This window comes from Schistocerca piceifrons, chromosome 2 (genome assembly GCF_021461385.2).
Source record: "Schistocerca piceifrons isolate TAMUIC-IGC-003096 chromosome 2, iqSchPice1.1, whole genome shotgun sequence".
Lineage (NCBI taxonomy): Eukaryota > Metazoa > Arthropoda > Insecta > Orthoptera > Acrididae > Schistocerca > Schistocerca piceifrons.
In genome coordinates, this window is record NC_060139.1 from 780,332,123 (window position 1) to 780,352,725 (window position 20,603).

A 20,603-nucleotide genomic window follows, 5' to 3' on the forward strand; every position below is an offset into this window, starting at 1 on the left:
TGGTTGCTGGTGATTTCAATGTAGATTTCCTTAAAGACTCTCCCAATAAGAACCTATTTGAGTTAGTAACACTATCATTCAACTTAATTCCCACAGTAAAGTTCCCCACTAGGATAACCACTTGCTCACAAACAGCCATTGATAATATCTTTATAGAAAAGTCAAATGAACAAAATTATATTACAAAACCAATAGTCAATGGCCTCTCAGACCATGACATGCAGTTCCTTCTGTTAAATGTTAATACTGAACAGGATATAAAATCTGTTAAATCTGAGCTCAAGAGGGTAATCAGTAAGCCAAAAATTGATTATTTTAGGACACTCCTCAGAGACATTCACTGGACTGATGTTTACAGTGCTCATGGCATGAATGAAAAATATAACATTTTTGCTAATAAAGTGCTTACCTTATTTGAACACTGCTTTCCCCCAAAACTTACCAAGGTTAGAGCAAAGTCTACAAAGAAGCCATGGATTACTCGAGGAATAGGGGTATCTTGTAAAACAAAAAGAAAACTGTATCTGTCAATCCGAAACATTTCCAATGTTGATGCTATAGCACATTATAAGAAATACTGCAAAATATTAAAGACTGTAATACGGATGTCAAAGCAAATATATTACAAGGAAAAGATAGTCATATCAGATAACAAAATAAAGACAATATGGGATATAGTGAAGGAGGAGACCGGTAGAACCAGACATGAAGAGGAACAAATAGCATTAAGAGTAAATGATGCATTGGTGACAGATGTGTATAGTGTTGCAGAACTTTTTAACAAACATTTTATAACTGTTACTGAAAAGATGGGGTTGTCAGGTTCGGTAGATGCTGCTATGGATTACCTTAGACCAGACATTTCAAGTAACTTCCATAATATGAATTTGACCCTCACTACCCCAACAGAAATAATGTCCATCATAAAATCTTTAAAATCAAAAACATCTAGTGGGTATGATGAAATATCAACAAAGTTAATTAAAGAATGTGATTCTGAGCTAAGTAACATATTCAGCTATCTGTGTAACCAGTCGTTTATCAGTGGAATATTTCCCGAATGGCTGAAATATGCTGAAGTTAAGCCACTGTTTAAGAAGGGAGATAAAGAAATAGCATCAAATTTCCGTCCAATTTCACTGTTGCCAGCATTCTCAAAAATTTTCGAAAAAGTAATGTACAGTCGTCTTTATAACCATCTTATCTCAAATAACATACTGTCAAAGTCACAGTTTGGATTTCTAAAAGGTTCTGATATTGAGAAGGCTATCTACACTTACAGTGAAAATGTACTTAATTCATTAGACAAAAAATTGCAGGCAACTGGTATATTTTGTGATCTGTCAAAGGCATTTGACTGTGTAAATCACAATATCCTTTTAAGTAAACTAGAATATTATAGTGTAACAGGAAATGCTGCAAAATGGTTCAAATCTTATATCTCTGGCAGGAAACAAAGGGTGTTATTAGGAAAGAGACATGTATCAAGCTATCAGGCATCATCCAACTGGGAACTAATTACATGTGGGGTCCCACAAGGTTCCATTTTGGGGCCCTTACTTTTTCTTGTGTATATCAATGACCTTTCATCAGTAACATTACCAGATGCCAAGTTTGTTTTGTTTGCTGATGATACAAACATTGCAATAAATAGCAAATCAAGTGTAGTCTTAGAAAGATCAGCCAATAAAATATTTGTAGACATTAATCACTGGTTCCTATCCAATTCTTTGTCACTAAACTTTGAAAAAACACACTACATGCAGTTCAGAACTTGTAAGGGGTGTCCCAAGAGTATATGTCTAACATATGATGACAAGAAGATAGAAGAAGTGGACGGCGTTAAATTCTTGGGATTACAGCTTGATAATAAATTCAACTGGGAGGAGCACACCACAGAACTGCTGAAGCGTCTTAACAAATCTCTGTTTGCAATGCGAATTTTGTCAGACATAGGGGATATAAAAATGAAAAAGCTGGCATACTATGCTTACTTTCATTCCATAATGTCATATGGGATTATTTTCTGGGGTAATTCATCAAGCCAAGCTAAAGTTTTCCGGGCACAAAAACGTGCAGTAAGAATTATATGTGGTGTGAACTCAAGAACATCCTGCAGAAGCCTGTTTAGGGAACTAGGGATACTAACTACAGCTTCCCAATATATTTATTCCTTAATGAAATTTGTCATTAAAAATATATCACTTTTTCAAACCAACAGCTCAATTCATGGAATAAATACTAGAAATAAGAATAATCTTCACAAGGATTTAAAGTCACTTAGTCTTGTACAAAAAGGTGTGCATTATTCAGGAACACACATTTTCAATAATTTGCCAGCAGCCATAAAAAGCTTAACAACCAATGAAATTCAGTTTAAGAGAAGCCTAAAGGATTTATTGGAGGCCAACTCCTTCTACTCCATTGATGAATTTCTGAGGAAAACCAACTGATTTGTATATAAGTACAACATAACTTCTGCACAATTTCAGTGCAGTAATGTGTTCACTGAAAATTTGTGTGTGTGTGTGTGTGTGTGTGTGTGTGTGTGTGTGTGTGTGTGTGTGTGTGTGTGTGTGTGTGTAAGTATAATCTAACTTCTGCACCATTTCAGTGCAGTAATGTGTTCATTGTAAATAAGTATTACAGTAGTTGTATTACATGTTTCTTACCTTATAAATAAATATAAAACTTTTTTATTTTAAATTCAGTGCAATAGTATTTGTAAAATGACTCTTAGTGTTCATTAAAAAATGACGATCATTCCACTTGGGACCTGTGGAATGGTACATTAGCTTATTTGTTTTAGTTTAAATATTTGTCATGTATTGTTGTTTTTCTGACATGTTCCACATCCTGGAGGACCTCCTCACTACGGATCAATTGGAATGAAAGTAAATCTAATCTAATCTAATCTAATCTAAAGCGAAAGCAGTTTTCTCTCGTACATTTACTGCGCGAGTTGCAGGGCGAACCTAACGACTGGCGAAATTATTTGCGGATGGATGTCGAAACTTATAATTATCTCTTAAAGCTTGTAACCCCTCATATTATGAGAAAAAATACTTGTATGAGAAGGGCAATTTCTCCTCATGAACGGCTGGCAGTAACATTAAGATTCCTAGCAACAGGAAGGAGCTACAAGGGTTTGGAATTTTCAACTGGTAATATCGAAACAAGCTTTGAGTGAAATAATACCCAACACATGTGAAGCTATTTACGCTGTCCGGAAGGATGAGTTCATGAAGGCAAGTCAAGTAAATTAAGTTTGTCAAGTTACAGACAATATTTTTGGTGCTGTAGACGTGTTTGAAACACAGTAGGCCTATATTATTAGAAATTATATACCTACATGGCCAATGAGCTATGGTTTACTTTGTTTCTGAGTAGGTATTTTCATTTCGCTACTGTGTCGAAGCAACCTGTTACAAACTTTTGTTCCAGGATACAAAACTCCTACACTAGATCTTCTAGATTTCTGAACTTTGGATAACTCTTTTCGGTAAACTGTTCGCAACGAATTTTTTTTTACTGTTTCTCTGTTTACCGAGGCGTCAACTGCCCGCTATTTTTCAATTAGAGCATTGTATGCTGCTTTTTTTTGTCTCAGTCACTATATTCTTTAGTTTTAATCCTCCACAAACATGTGTGGTTTCTATATATTTCAATGAATTCACTTACAAACTCTCGAGAACACTGGCGAGTATCAGCCATTTTAATGCCCTGTGCGCACAAATACAAACACTAGAATGAGCAAACAGCTGTTTGGCGCCAGATTTGCGGCGATCTCCTGTCCACACGCTCCTACTTGTCTGCGCAGATGTGGTTTGAACCCACAGATTTGAGAGGTTTCGCTCAAACCTCCAGCTCCAACTTCCAGGTTTGCACACACCTCAGGTTGGTGCAAATCTTCTGTCTACACGCACCGATCTGTCTGCGCAGATGTGATGTGCACAGACATTTGCGCAGACAGATCGTTGCGTGTGGACGGGCCTTTAGAGAATCAAAATACGAAAAATAGTGTAGAAAGGTTCCCTACGTCTTACATACGGTACACGCCGTCAGCAGCACCCCTACAGCATTAAGAAATATTCCTGAAATATGGAGCGATTGATGTCTCCGATTGGCTTGAAGTTCTTGTGTCTGTTGAGCGCTATTTCGGCATCCGTTCGCTCTCAGTATCGACCACAATCTATGTTGTAAGACTTTGATTATTCCATCTCAGCTCTATCTTATCGGTACAATAACTTTGGATAGCACGTGGTACAGTTGTTGTGTGTAGTGTTTATGTATCGTACTTCCTACGAAAGAAGTTGTCATAAGAATAATGTCTTTCTCAGGCAGCGTAAGTGATGGATCGGTTGTCGACGATGAAAGTTTAAGTACAGACAAACACCGAGTGCAAAGGAAAACCAGCAAGGCGAAACGTGGAATAATATATTTATCTACAATTCCACCGTATATGAACGTCACCAAAGTGAGAGAGATTTTTGGGCAGTTTGGCGAGTTAGGAAGAGTTTATTTACAACCACCAGATATAGGTAATACACAGCACAATATACATACCTTTCTGTAGTATTCGAACTCTAGATTAGGGTTTGTCCTTTTCCTTTTCAGGTAGGGAAGTCGGCAACAAAAAGAGAAAGCCAGCCAAACATTTCACAGAAGGCTGGGTTGAATTCAAAAGAAAAAAAGTGGCCAAATTCGTTGCGCAGACCTTAAACAACACGCAGATAGGCGGAAGAAAGAAAAGCAAATTTTATGACCATATTTGGTGCATAAAATATCTGCCAAGGTAATTTATGTTTTGTCTTGTTATCTACCTAGTGATTTTTATGGCTTAAATCGAAGTACAGCGCACTAAATGTCTGTAAGTGTAAAAACCTTACATACAAATATATTGTACTTGCAAACTTCTTAGTCAGAACACCCTACTACTATCTTGATGTGCGAAGGATTGGAGCTCGAATAAAAATAAACCCGACCAGAAAGTGTCGTTGCACATTTTGCCATGTTTTGTATAAACAAACTGCGTGTATCACAGAACGTACTTACTGCTTCACATTGCAAAAATACACTCGCAATGACGTGCTGTACTAATTTTGCAAACATGCAAACAAAATTTGACATAATGACTTCGTAGAAAATAGCAGTCACTTGTTGTAAAACAGATATTGTTGTTCGCCTAGACTGCTTTAGTATTATTTTTAGAAAGTAACCATTTTATCTTGTGATGTAACAGGCCAATTTTGTTGATAAGTTGGGAGGTTACTGTTTTAATGATTCATGCAGAACTGAAACAAGTCTTTAACCACTCAATCCCATGTGACAGATTTCATAGAAGTTGCATTTTGCCACCATTGTGGTTTCAAATTTGTATTCAAGACCTGATGTACATCAGAGAACTGTTTTCCATCACAGCTGTATGGAAAACAGTGCAAGTACTAAATGTATTGCCGCCAATAAAATATACATGTTGCATCTATATTTAGATAATATTCTTTTTTTTTTTTTTGCAGGTTCAAATGGGTTCATCTCAGTGAAAGATTAGCTTATGAAAGAGCTGTCCGTAAACAACGTTTGAGAGCAGAAATATCCCAGGCAAAACGAGAAGCTAATTACTTCTCTCAGAATATTGACAGGAGTGAAAAACTTCGCAGACACAAAGGTGTTACTGGTTTAAAAGTGATGAATGATACACTCGGCAAACAAGACATTGATTATCATCAGCGGAAAACTGACAGTGAAATTCAAGTGAATAAATGCAAAACATCTTCTAATGATGGCATTCCTGGTGGCAAGAATAACAATAATTATGTAGGAGATTTGCAAACTAGAACTGACTTTCTCAAGAATCTGTTCAATAGTGGATCATAAAAAGTGTCTCCCATTTTTTTAAAGTAAGTGGTTACTCTTAAAGTGTAGGGACTTGAATTTTTTTGTAATTTATTGAGCAATATGTTTGCCTGAACTAAGTTGACACATCATGCAATTAGGGGTGACCACAAAGACATTTTCCATATATGGTTGTTCCCATCAGCCACTGTGCCAAGTATCAACTTAGTTTGTGTGTGCAGTTCCTTGGCTTCTGTTCATGATTTTTATTTTCACAAGTGGATCATTAGGTAGTCAACTTCACACAGCTAATAACAGATGTACTATCATTTACTTCTTCAGTAATTATGTCAATTTAGTGTCCTGAGAAGGAACAGTTGGTCATTCGCTAATAACTTATGTGTTTAAATCATCTCCGTAAGTATAGGGAAGGTTGTTAGTTGCAGTTATTTTTATTTTCCCTTAAAGTTGATTTTTTTCTATGGCAAGTCAGATAGTTTATGAAAGTAATGCTTACACAGTGAGAAATGTGGTAACATCCTGTTAGAATCTAATGAGGATACTGATTTTGTGTTGGCAGTTATGAAGTTGGCATTCACCCACAACAAAACAATGTTAACTGTAAAACACTTCTTTAAGCATCTTCTAGATCACTCCACCCAACCCTTGATTTTTGATGTCAACAGATTTGTTGAGTGTGACAGGAGCCATTTAAATGATGTAGGTTATTATAAAAAGTTTTCATCGGTTTTATTAGTCTTTTGTAAGGCTTGCATGCAAAATATCTATGTCATCAATTTCTAAAGAGATTGGCCATTTAAGTTTGCTTCCTGAAGGATACGGTTTCAAATATATTGTCATTAATAGACTGGGGATCCTTAACAATGGTAATTACATGAACCAATTATGTCCATGACACATGAACTAGCCAGCTCCTTGGCTTCAGCAGCTCTACACACTGTACAGAATGAGAGAAATAATGAATTACTATGATATGGGGCAGTCATGTGTAGAAAACAAATAAAGTTCTGAGTAGAGGTTGCCACTCACTCTGTAGCTGAATGACCAATTGACACATAAACAACATTGAAAATAACTCTCAGCTTTCTTTGTGTGGTGCAGGAGTATGTTTGAATGGGGGGAGTGGGGGTTGAAGACAGAGAACCGAGGAAAGAGAACTGTGTCTTTAGAGTCGAATTTGTTGTACTAAGTAAGGTGTTCTGCCTATGGGTAGTGAGCTATGCTCGTAGGCCATGTTATGGCCAATGCCATTTCTCGAGGTAGACAACTGATTGATTGCCATGTCCACGTAAAAGGATGTGCAAAGATTAGAGCAGAATTGGTATATGTCATGATTGCTCTCGTGGCTAGTGCTGCTTCTTACGGGGTAGGATATGCCTGTGATGGGACTAGAATATGATGTGTTCGATGATTTTGTTGGACAGTTCTTGCCACACATGCCCCTAATTCTCCACCCACACCTATAAACTAGCTTTGAAAGAGCATCTCTTTGGCACCATGTATCACCAAAACTCTCCAGAGGTTCCTATCATAGTGCTGGAAAATTGGAAGCATCCTCCCTGAATCACTCAGAGTTGTATTTTGCTTCTCGCATAATATACAAACTTCCCCCTGTGGTCCGGGCGTTAGAATATACCCGAGGTATTCCTACCTGTCGTAAGAGGCGACTAAAAGGAGACTCACGCGTTATGGCCTTTATGTGATGGTCACTTGTAGGGTTTGACTTCCATTCTTCAAAATTTTCCTGAAGAGTGAGCCAATTGGGGAAAGGTGCCTTACATAGTGCATCGTGTCCATCGTGCATTGAGATCTTTAGCCCACTTTCTCATCATTGCTTTGCAGTCCTGCCCATTCTCCATCTCTTAGCTGAGGACCACCTTCCTGGGTGCGTTTTCCACCATGCACTATGTAGTGTTGCTTTCTGCGTCGACAACGACCATGGACTTCTTTGCACTTGATATCTAGCACGGTAGCCAGTCCATTGTGGTGGGGCCCATGTACCCTGTTGATTGCAGCCCCCTGACCACACAGGGATCACTCTGTTGATGCCTGTGCCGTTTACTCCCCACGTATGCCAAGGGGTAGATGCCCATCCCCCTGGGGCATAAGGACTCCTGGGAATGGCCATTCTGCCAGGTGGCCTTTGCTGCGGCTGGGTGGCGCCTGTGGGGAGGGCCCGTGGTCGGAGTGGGTGGCATCAGGGCAGATGCCATGCGATGAAGTGTAGTCCATCATCTCTTGCTGGTGGTGAAACACCAGCAGTCTCTAAGCGATCATGAGCTCAATTCAGTGCACAGAAGTACGACCCCAAATCGTTCCCCTCCATGGCTGCACCATGGGAGGAACTTCAGGGTAAAGATGGCAATGGATCTTATCCAGCCCGGTACCTTGTATGTTCGAGAGCTGATGGGGAATCTTTCATGATGATGAAGCCTCAGTTTTTTGTTGAGCATTTAGTGGACAAGTTTGAGGAGGTGGAGGGCTTGTCCAAAATGAGAACTGGGTCAGTCTTGATCAAAACAGCATCCTCTGTCCAGTCACAAGAGTTACTCGCTTGTGACAAACTGGGGGATGTTTCTGTAACCATCATGCCCCATAAGAGCTTAAATTTGGTCCAGGCTATCATATTTCACAGGGACCTTCTGCTGCAGTTTGACAATGAGCTGCGCACCAATTTAGAGCAGTGAGGTGTACATTTCATTCGGCGTGTCCACCAGTGTCTGTGGGATAATCAGGTTGCGACCGGTGCCTTCATCTTGGCCTTTGAGGGTGATACATTGCCTGAGAAGGTCAAGGTGATGGTCTACCGCTGTGATGTAAAGCCCTATATCCCTCCCCTGATGCGGTGCTTTAAGTGCTGGAAGTTCCGCCATATGTCTCTCCACTGTATTTCCAGCGTCACATACCAAGGTTGTGGAAGCCCATCACATCCCAATGCTCTGCGTGCCCCACCTCCCATCTGTGTCAACTGCGGAGAGCACCATTTGCCTTGCTTGTCAGACTGCAGGATTCTCCAGAAAGAAAGGAAAATATTGGAGTAAAAGACTCTGGACCGATTGACCTACACTGAGGCTAAGAGAAAATTTGAACATCTGCATCCTGTGCATATGACATCGTCTTACGCCGCCGCTACAACAATTCTGTCACCATCAGCTCCATCAACCCGAGTCACCTTTCAGAGCTGGAAGACTACACCTGCCCCTTGATGGTGGGGAGCACTTCCCTCCCTTTTGCTCCTGCACCACCTACTTCAAGAGCAACATGCCCCCCCCTCCCCCCCTCCCCCACCATCAGGGACGTCTGTCCCCACTTCTAAGCCGGAGAAGCGTAAGTCTTATTCGGCTTCTCTCACTAGGAACGGGTCCCTTGGGTCACTCCCTTCCCAGGTTTCTGCTAGTGGGAAAGATGACACCTGCCAATGGCCGAATAGCCCAAAAGCAGCTGGTTGTAGGGCTTCACACACATCCTCAGTACTGGAGACTGAGCCAGTGAAGTCCTACCAGCCAGGGAAACCCAAGGAGCAGTGAGAGAAATTCAAAAAGAAAACCCCTAAGACCAAGGAAATTGCATTGGCACCCACACCACCACTACCTACAAGCTCTGTGTCTGAGGATGGGGTGGAGATTTTGGCACCTGCTGATTACCTAGATCTCACCAAACCCTCAGACACAATTGATATGGACTGCTCAAGCAATCAGACAGTGGCAGTAGGTGACTCTGAGGCATTAACTGCCCAATTGAATGTTCCATGCCTTCCTAGTCTCACACATCATCCTCTAGTGGAATGGTGGCGGTTTTTTCCACCACCTGGCTGAGCTACAGCAACTGTTAAGCTTTACACCTGCTTTCTGCATTGCCCTCCAGGAAACCTGGTTCCCGGCAATGCGGACCCCTGCCCTCTGCGGCTATAAGGGATATTTTAGGAACAGTAGCGACTATAATAGTGTGTCAGGTGTAGTTTGCGTTCATGTCCTAAACTTAGTCTGTAGTGAACATGTGCTCCTTCAAACCCCTTTTGAAGCTGTGGCTGTCAGAATAAGGGCAACGCAGGAAATAACTGTCTGCAGTGTATATCTTCCTCCAGATGGTGCAGTACCCCTGAATGTATTAGCTGCACTGATTGATCAACTCCCAAAACCTTTCCTGCTTACGGGAGAATTAATGCCCGTAACCCCTTGTGGGGTGGTACCATGCTTACTGGCTGTGGCAGAGATGTCGAAACTTTACTGTCTCAGTTCAACCTCTGCCTCTTAAATACTGGGGCTGCCACACATTTCAGTGTGGCTCATGGTAGTTACTGGGCCATTGATTTATCAGTTTGCAGCCCAGGACTTCTCCCATTTATCCACTGGAGAGAACATGATGACCTATGTGGTAGTGACCACTTCTCCATCTTCCTGTCACTGCCCCAGCGTCAGGTCCAAGGACATCTGCCCAGATGGGCTTTAAACAAGGCGGACTGGGAAACTTACACCTCTACTGTCACCGTTGAATCTCCCCTATACGGTAACATTGTTGTGATGGTTGAGCAGATGACTACAACAATTGTTTCCGTGACAGAAAATGCGATCCCTTGCTCTTTAGGGTGCCCAAGGTGTCATGCAGTCCCTTGGTGGTCGCCGGAAGTTGCTGAAGCAATTAAGGGGCATCGGCGAGCTCTACAGCGGCATAAGCGGCACCCTTCCCTGGAGCACCTCATAGCCTTTAAACGGCTCTGTGCCTGTGGTCGCTACATTATCAAACGACGGATGCAGGCTGAGTGTTGGGGGAGATACGTCTCAACCATTGATTGGGTGCCATACGTCACATTCCCAAGTCTGGGCAAAGATCAAACGTGTTTTTGGGTACTAGACCCCAACAGATGTTCTCGGTGTTAACATAAATGGCGTGTTATCTACCGACGCAACGCGATTGCTGAGCACTTTGCTGAGCACTATGCTCGAGCCTCTGCGTTGGAGAATTATACCCCAGCCTTTCACACTCTCAAACGGCGGCTGGAAGGAAAAATCCTCTCGTTCATTACACGCCACAGCGAATCCTGTAATGCCCCATTTACATAGTGGGAGCTCCTCAGTGCCCTTGCACATTGCCCCGACACTGCTCCTGGGCCGTATTGGATCCACAGTCAGATGATTAAACACCTCTTATGTGACTGCAAGCAACATCATCTCATTATCTTCAACCGGATCTGATGCGATAGTGTCTTTCCATCGCAATGACGGGAGAGCACCATCATTCCGGTGCTCAAACCTGGTAAAAACCCACTTGATGTGGATAACTATCAGCCCATCAGCCTCACCAACGTTCTCTGTAAGCTGCTGGAACATATAGTATGTCAGCAGTTGGGTTGGGTCCTGGAGTCACGTGGCCTGTTGGCATCATGTCAGGGCGGCTTCCGCCAGGGTCACCCTACTACTGATAATCTTGTGTCCCTCGAGTGTGCCATCCGAACAGCCCTTTCCAGTTGCCAACACCTGGTTGCCATCTTTTTTGACTTACGTAAAGCATATGACACGACCTGGCGAAATCATATCCTCGCCACATTGTATGAGTGGGGTCTCCGGGGCCGGCTCCTGAGTTTTATCCAAGAGTTCCTGTCACTCTGTGCTTTCCATTTCCAAGTTGGTGCCTCCAATAGTTCCATCCATATCCAGGAGAACGGAGTCCTGCAGAGTTCTGTATTAAGTGTCACTCTATTTTTAGTGGACATTAACGGTCTAGCAGCAGCTGTCGAACCCTCCGTCTCACCTTCTCTGTATGCAGATGACTTCTGCATTTCATACTTCTGCTCCAGTACTGTTGTTGCTGCGCGGTGCCTACAGGGAGCCATCCACAAGGCACAGTCATGGGCTCTAGCCCACGGCTTCCAGTTTTCAGCTGCAAAGTTGCGTTCATGCACTTCTGTTGGCGTCGTACTGTTCATCCAGAACCAGCACATTACCTTAATGATGATCCACTCGCTGTAGTGGAGACATATCAATTCCTAGGGCTGGTTTTCGATGCTCGATTGACTTGGCTCCCTCATCTTCGTCAGCTTAAGCAGAAGTGCTGTCAGCACCTCAATGCCCTCCATTGCCTGAGCAACACCATTTGGGGTGCAGATCGCTCTACACTGCTGCAGAGCCCTTGTCCAATCCCGAATTGACTATGGGAGTGTGGTTTATGGTTCGGCAGCGCCTTCAGCAGTGCATTTACTCGACCTTGTGCACCACTGTGGGGTTCGATTAGCAACAGGAGCTTTTAGGGCGAGTCCAGTGACCAGCGTACTGGTGGAGGCTGGTGTCCCTCCATTGCAGATCAGACATGCACAACTGCTCGCCAGTTACACAGCACACATTCCTCTGAGCATCTGAATTACTGTCTCCTTTTCCCGCCCACAGCAGTCAATCTCCCACCTCAGTGGCCCAGGTCGGGGCTAACGATTGTGGTTTGTGTGTGGTCCCTTCTCTCTGAACTGGAGTCCTTCCCTTCACTACCTTTACTTGTGGTCCGTTCACGTACGCCTCCATAGTGTACGCCTTGCCCGCAGCTTCTTCTGGACCTTCCACATGGTCTTAAGGACTCCATTAATCCTGCGGCTTTCTGCTGTCACTTCCTCTCAATTCTTGACGTATTCTGGGGCTCTGAAGAGGCTTACAGCGACGGCTTGATGGCTGATGGTCGCATTGGCTTTCCCTACGTGCACGGCACCCATACTGAACAGCATTCCTTACCTGACGGCTGCAGTGTATTCACTGCAGAGCTGGTGGCCATTTCTTGTGCACTTCAGTATCTTCATTTATGCCCTGGGGAGTCTTTTCTTTTATGTACTGACTCCTTGAGCAGCCTGAAAACTTTTGACCAGTGCTACCCTCGTCATCCTTTGGTAACATCCATCCATGAGTCCATCTATGCCCTGGAATGGTCCAGCAGTGGTGGTCATCGGGACCCCTGGTCATGTCGGAATTCCAGGAAATGAACTTGCTGACAGGATGGCCGAACAGGCTACACAGAAACCACTTCTGGAGATGGGCATCCCCGCAACTGACCTGCGTTCGTTATTACGCCGCAAGGTTTTTCAGCTTTGGGAGACAGAATGGCGAAATCTCAGTACGCACAACAAACTGCGAACCATTTAGGGGACCGCGAATTTGTAAGTCCTCGATGAGGGCCTCTCGCAGGGACTCCGTGGTTCTCTGCCGGCTCCGTATTGGCCATGCTTGACTGACCCATGGCTACCTCCTGCACCATGAAGACCCACCTCAGTGTCGGTGCGGCGCCCGGTTGACATGGCCCATATTCTTCGCTATGTCCTTCTTTGGCTGCCCTGCAACTTCATCTTCGGTTGCCGGACTCAGGATACTGCAGAGACACAGCCTGGGGGTTGTTTCTAGAATGAAATTTTCACTCTACAATGGAGTGTGCACTGATATGAAACTTCCTGGCAGATTAAAACTGTGTGCTGTATTGAGGCTCGAACTCAGGACCTTTGCCTTTCACGGGCAAGTGCTCTACCAACTGAGCTACCAAAGCCTTGACATGACCACATTTGCAATGTTTGAAGTTATTGCAACTTGTTACACTGTCTATTTCATATAACAGGTCTGACAGTACATAAGTTTCTGTTTTATTCATATAATTGCACAGTCTTGATGACATGTTTGGGTGAGCTGGCCTGAAGTTACATTGTCCAAAACATTGATGTATTGTAAACCATGAATCTGTTAAAGAGTAAAACCATGCGAGGCATGTAATAGACTATTCAGCTTCCTCTAACCCACCAAAATTCATTATATAAATCACAGTACTGTGAATATCTGTCTCTCTCTCTCTCTCTCTCTCTCTCTCTCTCTCTCTCTCTCTCTCTCTCTCTCTCTCCCTCAAAACATGAAAAAACACGTGTGTCCGTCCCTGTCCTTCCGTCCCTGTCCTTCCGTCCCTGTCCTTGCAAAGCTCATGATCTAATGCTTAGCATCACTGCCTCTAGATAGCAGGGTCCCATGTTTAATTCGTAGCCAGGTTCGAGATTGCTTCATTGAGAGACTGGGTGTTTATGCTATCCTGATCTTTTCATCTCATCATCATGATCAAGGTGCAAGTCACCAAAGTTGCATTAAGTAGAAAGACTTTCACCCAGTGGCCAAACTACCCCAGATGGGTTCTCCCAGCCAATAATAACACACAATCTTTCATTTCTGTCTGTGTGTGTGTGTGTGTGTGTGTGTGTGTGTGTGTGTGTGTGTGTGTCTTGGCATTGAGAAACATCTAAAATAACTAAAATTAAACAGGGCCCAGGACCCAGTGGGAGCCCTATCAGATTCTATACAAAATTTGCAGCTTAATTAGCTCCCATTTCAACCATAATATGGCATACATCCCGTGATGAAAAACCTGTGCCCAATGGTTGGAAAAAAAGCTCCAGTCCAACCCATGTACAAGAAGGCTAACAAAAGTGATCTAAGAGACTATAGTTCAGTTGGCATGTACATTTTGTAGAATCCTAGAACACATTATCAATTTGAACATAATGAGGCACCTCTATAGAACGACCACCTGTTTGTTAACCAGCATGTATTCAAAAAACACCAATCATGTGAAACTCTACTTTCGCTTTTCTCATGTAACACCTTGAAAGTTGTGGACCAAGGCAGTTGTGTAGGTGCAGGTTTTCTTGGCTTCCGAAAAGCATTTGACACAGTATAAGACATGCACTTACTGCTGAAAGTGCAATCATGTGGGATATCAATCTAACTTTGTGAGTGGATTGAGGCTTTACTGGTAGGGAGGGCCCAGCATGTAATCTCAGACGGAGAGTCACCGAGAGAAATAGAAGTAATTTTAGGCATGCTTGTTGTTCATGTTATATGTTAATAATGTGGCCGGCAATATTAATAGCAACATCTGACTTTCTGTATTTTAATTGTGTCAAATATATATATCTTAATGTTAACTTGTGTTCCACCCAAGTCAGATGATTTTTGACATTTGTAATATTTGAAAATGGCCTAAGGCTGAATTCTAGATCATGTTATAAAGCATATCATACAGTCAGATGGCATTTATATCTTTCTGTGAGTTTTATATAACTGTGGCTTCACATGAAGGAAAAATTGCCAAATAGATCAACCAGCAATGCTAAATGAATGTGTACAAAGAAGGGCTGTCCAAATGGTCACAGGTTCATTTGACTCGTGGGAAATCATAAGGGAAATTTTGAAAAATCTGTATTGGCAGACACTTGTAGATAAATTACTCCATGAAAGTTCACTTACAAAAGTTCAAGAACTTGGGTGAAGAATCTAGAGATAGTCTTCAGCCCCCTGCCATGAAGAGAAAGTTAATCTAATTCCAGCATGCACAGGGGCATTCAAGCAGTCATTATTCTCACACTCCAAATATGATTGGAATTGAAAGAAACTGTAATATATGATGCTGCATTTTGCAGTGGTATGCTGGGTATTATGTAGATAAGAAGAATGTGTGCAACATTCAAAGAGGCAAGAGAGAGTAGAGCTAAACATGTGATATTATCGATGGACATAAGATTAAAAAAAATTGTAAGAAGTTAGCAGATCTAGTTGCTCAGTTGTTGTGGATGTAAGTGTAGACAACTTGGTAAGAAAGAGTGTGGCCTTAAAGTTCGGGTTGGGTGTTGTATTGTACTAGACTGTACCATAGTGTATTATATTGTAGGTTTTGATTGCGTACAGGTGATTTGAACTTCCAGCCTGTTGCTCTCTTTGTACATATTAATTTTTTAAAATTAATACCTGTTTTGAGCACATAATCTGTGAGGGATTAGAAACCTTTGCTTTCAGGAAGTATGACAGTGAAGTCAGTATTGTGGCATTAATTCATTTGATTGTCTTGATTAATGTCCATTGTCCACTTCTGGAAAATGTTGCCTGAATATAAGTTAAAAAGAATAACAAATAAAATACATCAAACAGAAATTCCAGATTGGAATACCAACAGCGTGGGAAAATATAGCTTGCTGCTAACTGTAAAGATCATACATTCAGTTGCTGACTGGCACAATTAAGACACTTACATGTAAGCTTTCAGGCACAGGCTTCGTCAGAAAAAGAAAGGGGAAAACACACCATTCAGAGAAGCAAGCACATCTCACGCATACACAACCACCAACTCTGGCAGCTCAGACCAGAGCCTGTTGTGATCCAAGCAGCTGGAGTTTGCTGTCATGTGTACCTGAGGTGTGCTTCTTTGTGTGAATGACTGGTATGTATTTCTCTTTCTTTTTCGGATGAAGGCTGTGGCCAAAAGCTTGCATGCAAGAGTCTTTAAATTGTGCCTGTCTGCAAGTTAATGTGTCATCTGTACAGTAAGTAGCAATCTATCTTTTCCTACATTGTAAATAAAATACATGTTGATTCCTAGCAGTATGTTTATCATTTATAGAACTTCCTATTTGGTTTAATGATTTTCATTTCAATATTAGTTCTTGATTACACATTGAAGTTTTATTTCCAAGTTTAAACTAAACGCTGTCCGAACAGGCCTTGGAAGGCCCAACGGTACCGCCCGGCCGTCGTGTCATCCTCAGCTCACAGGCATCACTGGATGTGGATATGGGGGACATGTGGTCAGCACACTGCTCTCCCAGCTGTATGTCAGTTTAAGAGACCGGAGCCACTACTTCTCAGTCAAGATGCTCCTCAGTTTGCCTCACAAGGGCTGAGTGCACCTCGCTTGTCAACAGTGCTCGGTAGACCAGATGGTCACCCATCCAAATGCTAGCCCAGCCCAACAGCACTTAACTTCGGTGATCTGACAGGAACCGGTGTTACCACTGCAGTAAGGCCATTGGCATTGCCAAGTTTAGTGAGTATTAGTTAACTTACAAGGGAAACTCCCCCATTGCACACCCCTAAGATTTAGTGATAAGATGGCCCAATGGATAGCCAGTCAAAACCTGAACACAGATCAAGCACGAAAACAGAAAGGTGTACTGAACTTTGAAAATAGAAACAGAATGGTTCAAGAACAAGAAGTATAATAAAGTGGTCATGGTGTTGGGCTGCAAAGTGAGTGGACCATGTTCAAAATTATCTCATTTCACCTTTTTTTCCCACAACTTTATAAACTGTCCATCTGGTCGTTGAAATGTTTGTTCTTTCTGTATTCGTGGCAGTTCTCATGCTATACGTTGGTTATAGAATATGAGCCATGTGGTAAGAATACGTTACTGTCACAAATAAATGTGATTAATAATGAGAGCATTCAAGGTATCACATAGACAACTCACAGAAATGAAAACAAATAAACAGGTGTGAACTAAGTTACAACACAGGAACTCAAGAGTCAATGCTTCCAAAATGAAACACAACTTCAAAAATGTACTGTCACTATTGCTGTGTATGACCCATCAGACATCTGGTACAGGATTAAGTTGTTTTGTTGCCTTGTCATCAAACGTTTTCAGTTTAGATTTGAAATCTGTTAATAGAGCAATAGTACAGAATCAACTGTCACTATAGGTTCCTACTTTACGCATCTCTGCTGCGAACGAGCGTTACACCATGATACACACACACAAATTTGAATAAAGTGACTGAGCGAGGTGGCGCAGTGGTTAGACACTGGACTCGCATTCGGGAGGACGACGGTTCAATCCCGCCTCTGGCCATCCTGATTTAGGTTTTCCGTGATTTCCCTAAATCGCTCCAGGCAAATGCCGGGATGGTTCCTTTGAAAGGGCACGGCTGACTTCCTTCCCCATCCTTCCCTAATCCGATGAGACCGATGACCTCGCTGTTTGGTCTCCTTCCCCAAACCACCTGAACCTGAATAAAGTGAACAGCGGGAGGGGGGGGGGGGGAGGAAGGAAGAGAGAGTATTGGCACAAAGAAGGTTTGAACATGGCATGTCCGCCAGGCAGTCCAACACCCTAACCACTTAACACGACGCCACTTTTCTTCCTGGCTGCTCCATATTACACTTCTTGTTCTTAGGCCGTTCGCTGTTTCTATTTTGCTTTTTCTTCACAGTCCGGTACACCATCTTCCTGTTTTTATGCTTGAGCTGTGTTCAGTTTGCGATGGGCTGTCCTTAGAGTCCTCTTACCACTATATCTGAAGGGGGTGTGCTGGGGAGTTTCCCTTGTTAGAAAAATATTGTTTGGCATTATTATTGATTTTTCATAGCCATTGGACCAAGCAAAAACATTTATCTGCTGATAAAGACATTTATGGTTCAAACCTTGAATGAAAAATCCACCTCATGTGATAACCAAATTGGTATTTTTTATATTCATGGGTAGCATGAAAATGGTACATCTGGATAGCGGGAGAAGCGGCACCTTGGCAATTTAGTTTCTAGATCACTCGGCCTGAGTAAGATATTTATTTGTTTTGATCCATGCCAATAGTTAGGCCAGTTGCAAGATTTGATCATCTGAGTACTGAATGTACTGAGTACAAAATACCAGAAGGAAAAAGAAAATCGATTTGTGGTGGAACTAGATGTTTGCCCTGCAGAAGTAGTGTCTATGAAGCTATTGATAACATACTTTGTACCCTGTGGTTATGGGGAATTCTCCCATTTCAGTTGTTGTCCAATATGTTGTGAAGTATTTTGGAAACAACTGCGTTTTCCTTCGCAGATCCTAAGAATAGAAGACTCAAATGTTGATGGCACTTTCATTTGGGGAAATTCTAATGTCTGGAACCACCTGGGTTACCAGATGTTACTTTCTAATAGATAGTGATCATATATACTTACATTAGTCACTTTTTGTTGTCATCGCATGAAAATCTAAGTTATGTATTTGTTCACAGATTACAAGAAACAAATTAAGATCTAAGAAGTGGATCCCATTTATATTTCATTGGCACACTCCTTTATCAAGAAGTATGAGGCAGTATTTCCCACTGTTCCAAAGTCTAGTAATTAATTTGTAATTACAAATTACATTGATAAAATGTGCAATAATTGACAAATTTACTTTATAAAATCTCTCCGTATTCTATGTGCATCATATTTCAGTAGAAATTTAGATATTTAAAAGTCTACATCATCTTCATAGATGGAAGAAGACTACTGAAAGTGAAGTGTGCCTTTTATATAATTATTTTATGGCTTACTGCTGAGTTTCTGCTGAAAATGTTCCGCAATTAGAACAGTGAGAGAATTTCATACAAGTCAGGTGCTGTGAATAACTTGCTGTCAAGTGGAGCAGGACTTTTTTATTGCATTGATTAATGATGAGAAGTATACTTGCATGGGGTAATTTGTATTTTGCTGTGCAGAAGTGTTCATTTCTCTTTGCGTTAGTTCAGTGGGTAAACACTGACTACATATACTACAACATTTGCTTTGTAAATGAAATACTGAAGAATGACTGTCATGGCAAATAATGTAATGAAGGATAAGAATACTAATAAATAAATAATAGTGTTAAATATTAATCATTATGTAGTATCATATACTACAGGATCTGATTTTGTGTAAATAGATTTAAAAATGCAACTCGATAAAATTATTCCTGCAATAAGGTCAGTGTGTTTGACAAGAAAGGCCCATAGTTGGTGCATGTATTTTTGGCAGATTGTTAGTAACTCTCATTACCATACTAAGAAAGATTTTAGTGGAATTCTTCATGGTTGATATACTGCAAGATATTAACTAATATAACCATTCGTATAATAATTCTACAGTATTGGCATCATATAGTTAGCAACATTCCGCTCAAATGTAAAATCTAGCAGGCATAAAGGCCACACTGCTCTTAGCAACATCATGCTAAAGTTAGTTTTTTTTTTCAGAGGTAATCCACTGGTTGTCAGTTGCTATATTAAAAGAAATATCTCTGTTAGTCCTTTATCATAAATCAGTGACAGAATGTTTTAGTGAGAGAAAACTGCAGTGAATGAATTTTTTGTGAAGTGTTTTGTTGTTTTGCCAATACAGACTTATAAATTTAAAATGCCATCCTTGGAGATAGGCTTCTTTCAAATATTTCATGAATTTCTTCCTGTTTTTTAGTTGGTGACTTTGTGGTAATGTAAGACCTCTTCTTAAATGTAGTATAAAAATTACTCCAAAGAAGTTGCAATTTGAAAAATTATTGCACAGTAGCAGAGTGAAAAAATAGATGATTAAGTCTTCATACCAATTGCTCTTTTACCTGATATTTCCCTAAAACTGATGCATATCTGTCCTCAGTAACCATTCATGGCTTGATCTTCTTATATAAAAGTTATCTGCTTCCTTTCAAGGTTGTCTGCTGGTGATGTATTCCCATTGATGGTATGTAGTTTCTCGTATTCCCACACTCTCCTTTGCTATCGTATCTTTTTCATAGCCAACTAACGTTTTTGTACAGTCTGCATTTGTTTTAAATGAAGGATTTCTCTGTAAAATTGCCATCCTTGTGGTTTCTCATTTCCAAACAATTTCAGTAGTATCCACAACCATACTTTTTATGCTTGCTTACTTTTTATCCATCAAATCTACTATTTTGTATATCTTACTCCTAATGATGTCAGAGGTATTAGCTGCTTAGACATTTCATGAACAGGAATTTCTGACAGATGGAAAAACCTCTAATGTATTGCAGTTATTCATGAAATGTCAGCTCAGTCTTAACTTCGTAGTAGCCATCAATTCTGTCAGCCTGTGGTAGTGATAGTACAGTACCATCCTATAGCTTAGGAAACAACAGAATGGGAGAATAAAACTAAAAAGGCTTCTTTTTAAGAAAATTAAATTTTTTTCCTAGGCAGGATCGACAAATCGATGTTAGATAT

General features: G+C 41.3%; 1 protein-coding gene and 1 pseudogene across 1 annotated transcript; one reads left to right on the forward strand and one right to left on the reverse strand.

Moving 5' to 3' along the window:
• The first annotated feature begins 4,254 nt into the window (after nucleotides 1–4,254).
• On the forward strand, nucleotides 4,255–19,250 carry LOC124776456 (activator of basal transcription 1-like). Its single transcript, XM_047251464.1, has 4 exons — nucleotides 4,255–4,541; nucleotides 4,618–4,795; nucleotides 5,520–5,900; nucleotides 18,633–19,250. Exons 1-3 carry the CDS (start codon nucleotides 4,328–4,330, stop codon nucleotides 5,875–5,877), a joined length of 750 nt encoding a protein of 249 aa, XP_047107420.1. The 5' UTR covers nucleotides 4,255–4,327; the 3' UTR covers nucleotides 5,878–5,900; nucleotides 18,633–19,250.
• LOC124778923 lies at nucleotides 16,547–16,664 on the reverse strand (annotated as a pseudogene).
• Nucleotides 19,251–20,603: the final 1,353 nt, after the last annotated feature.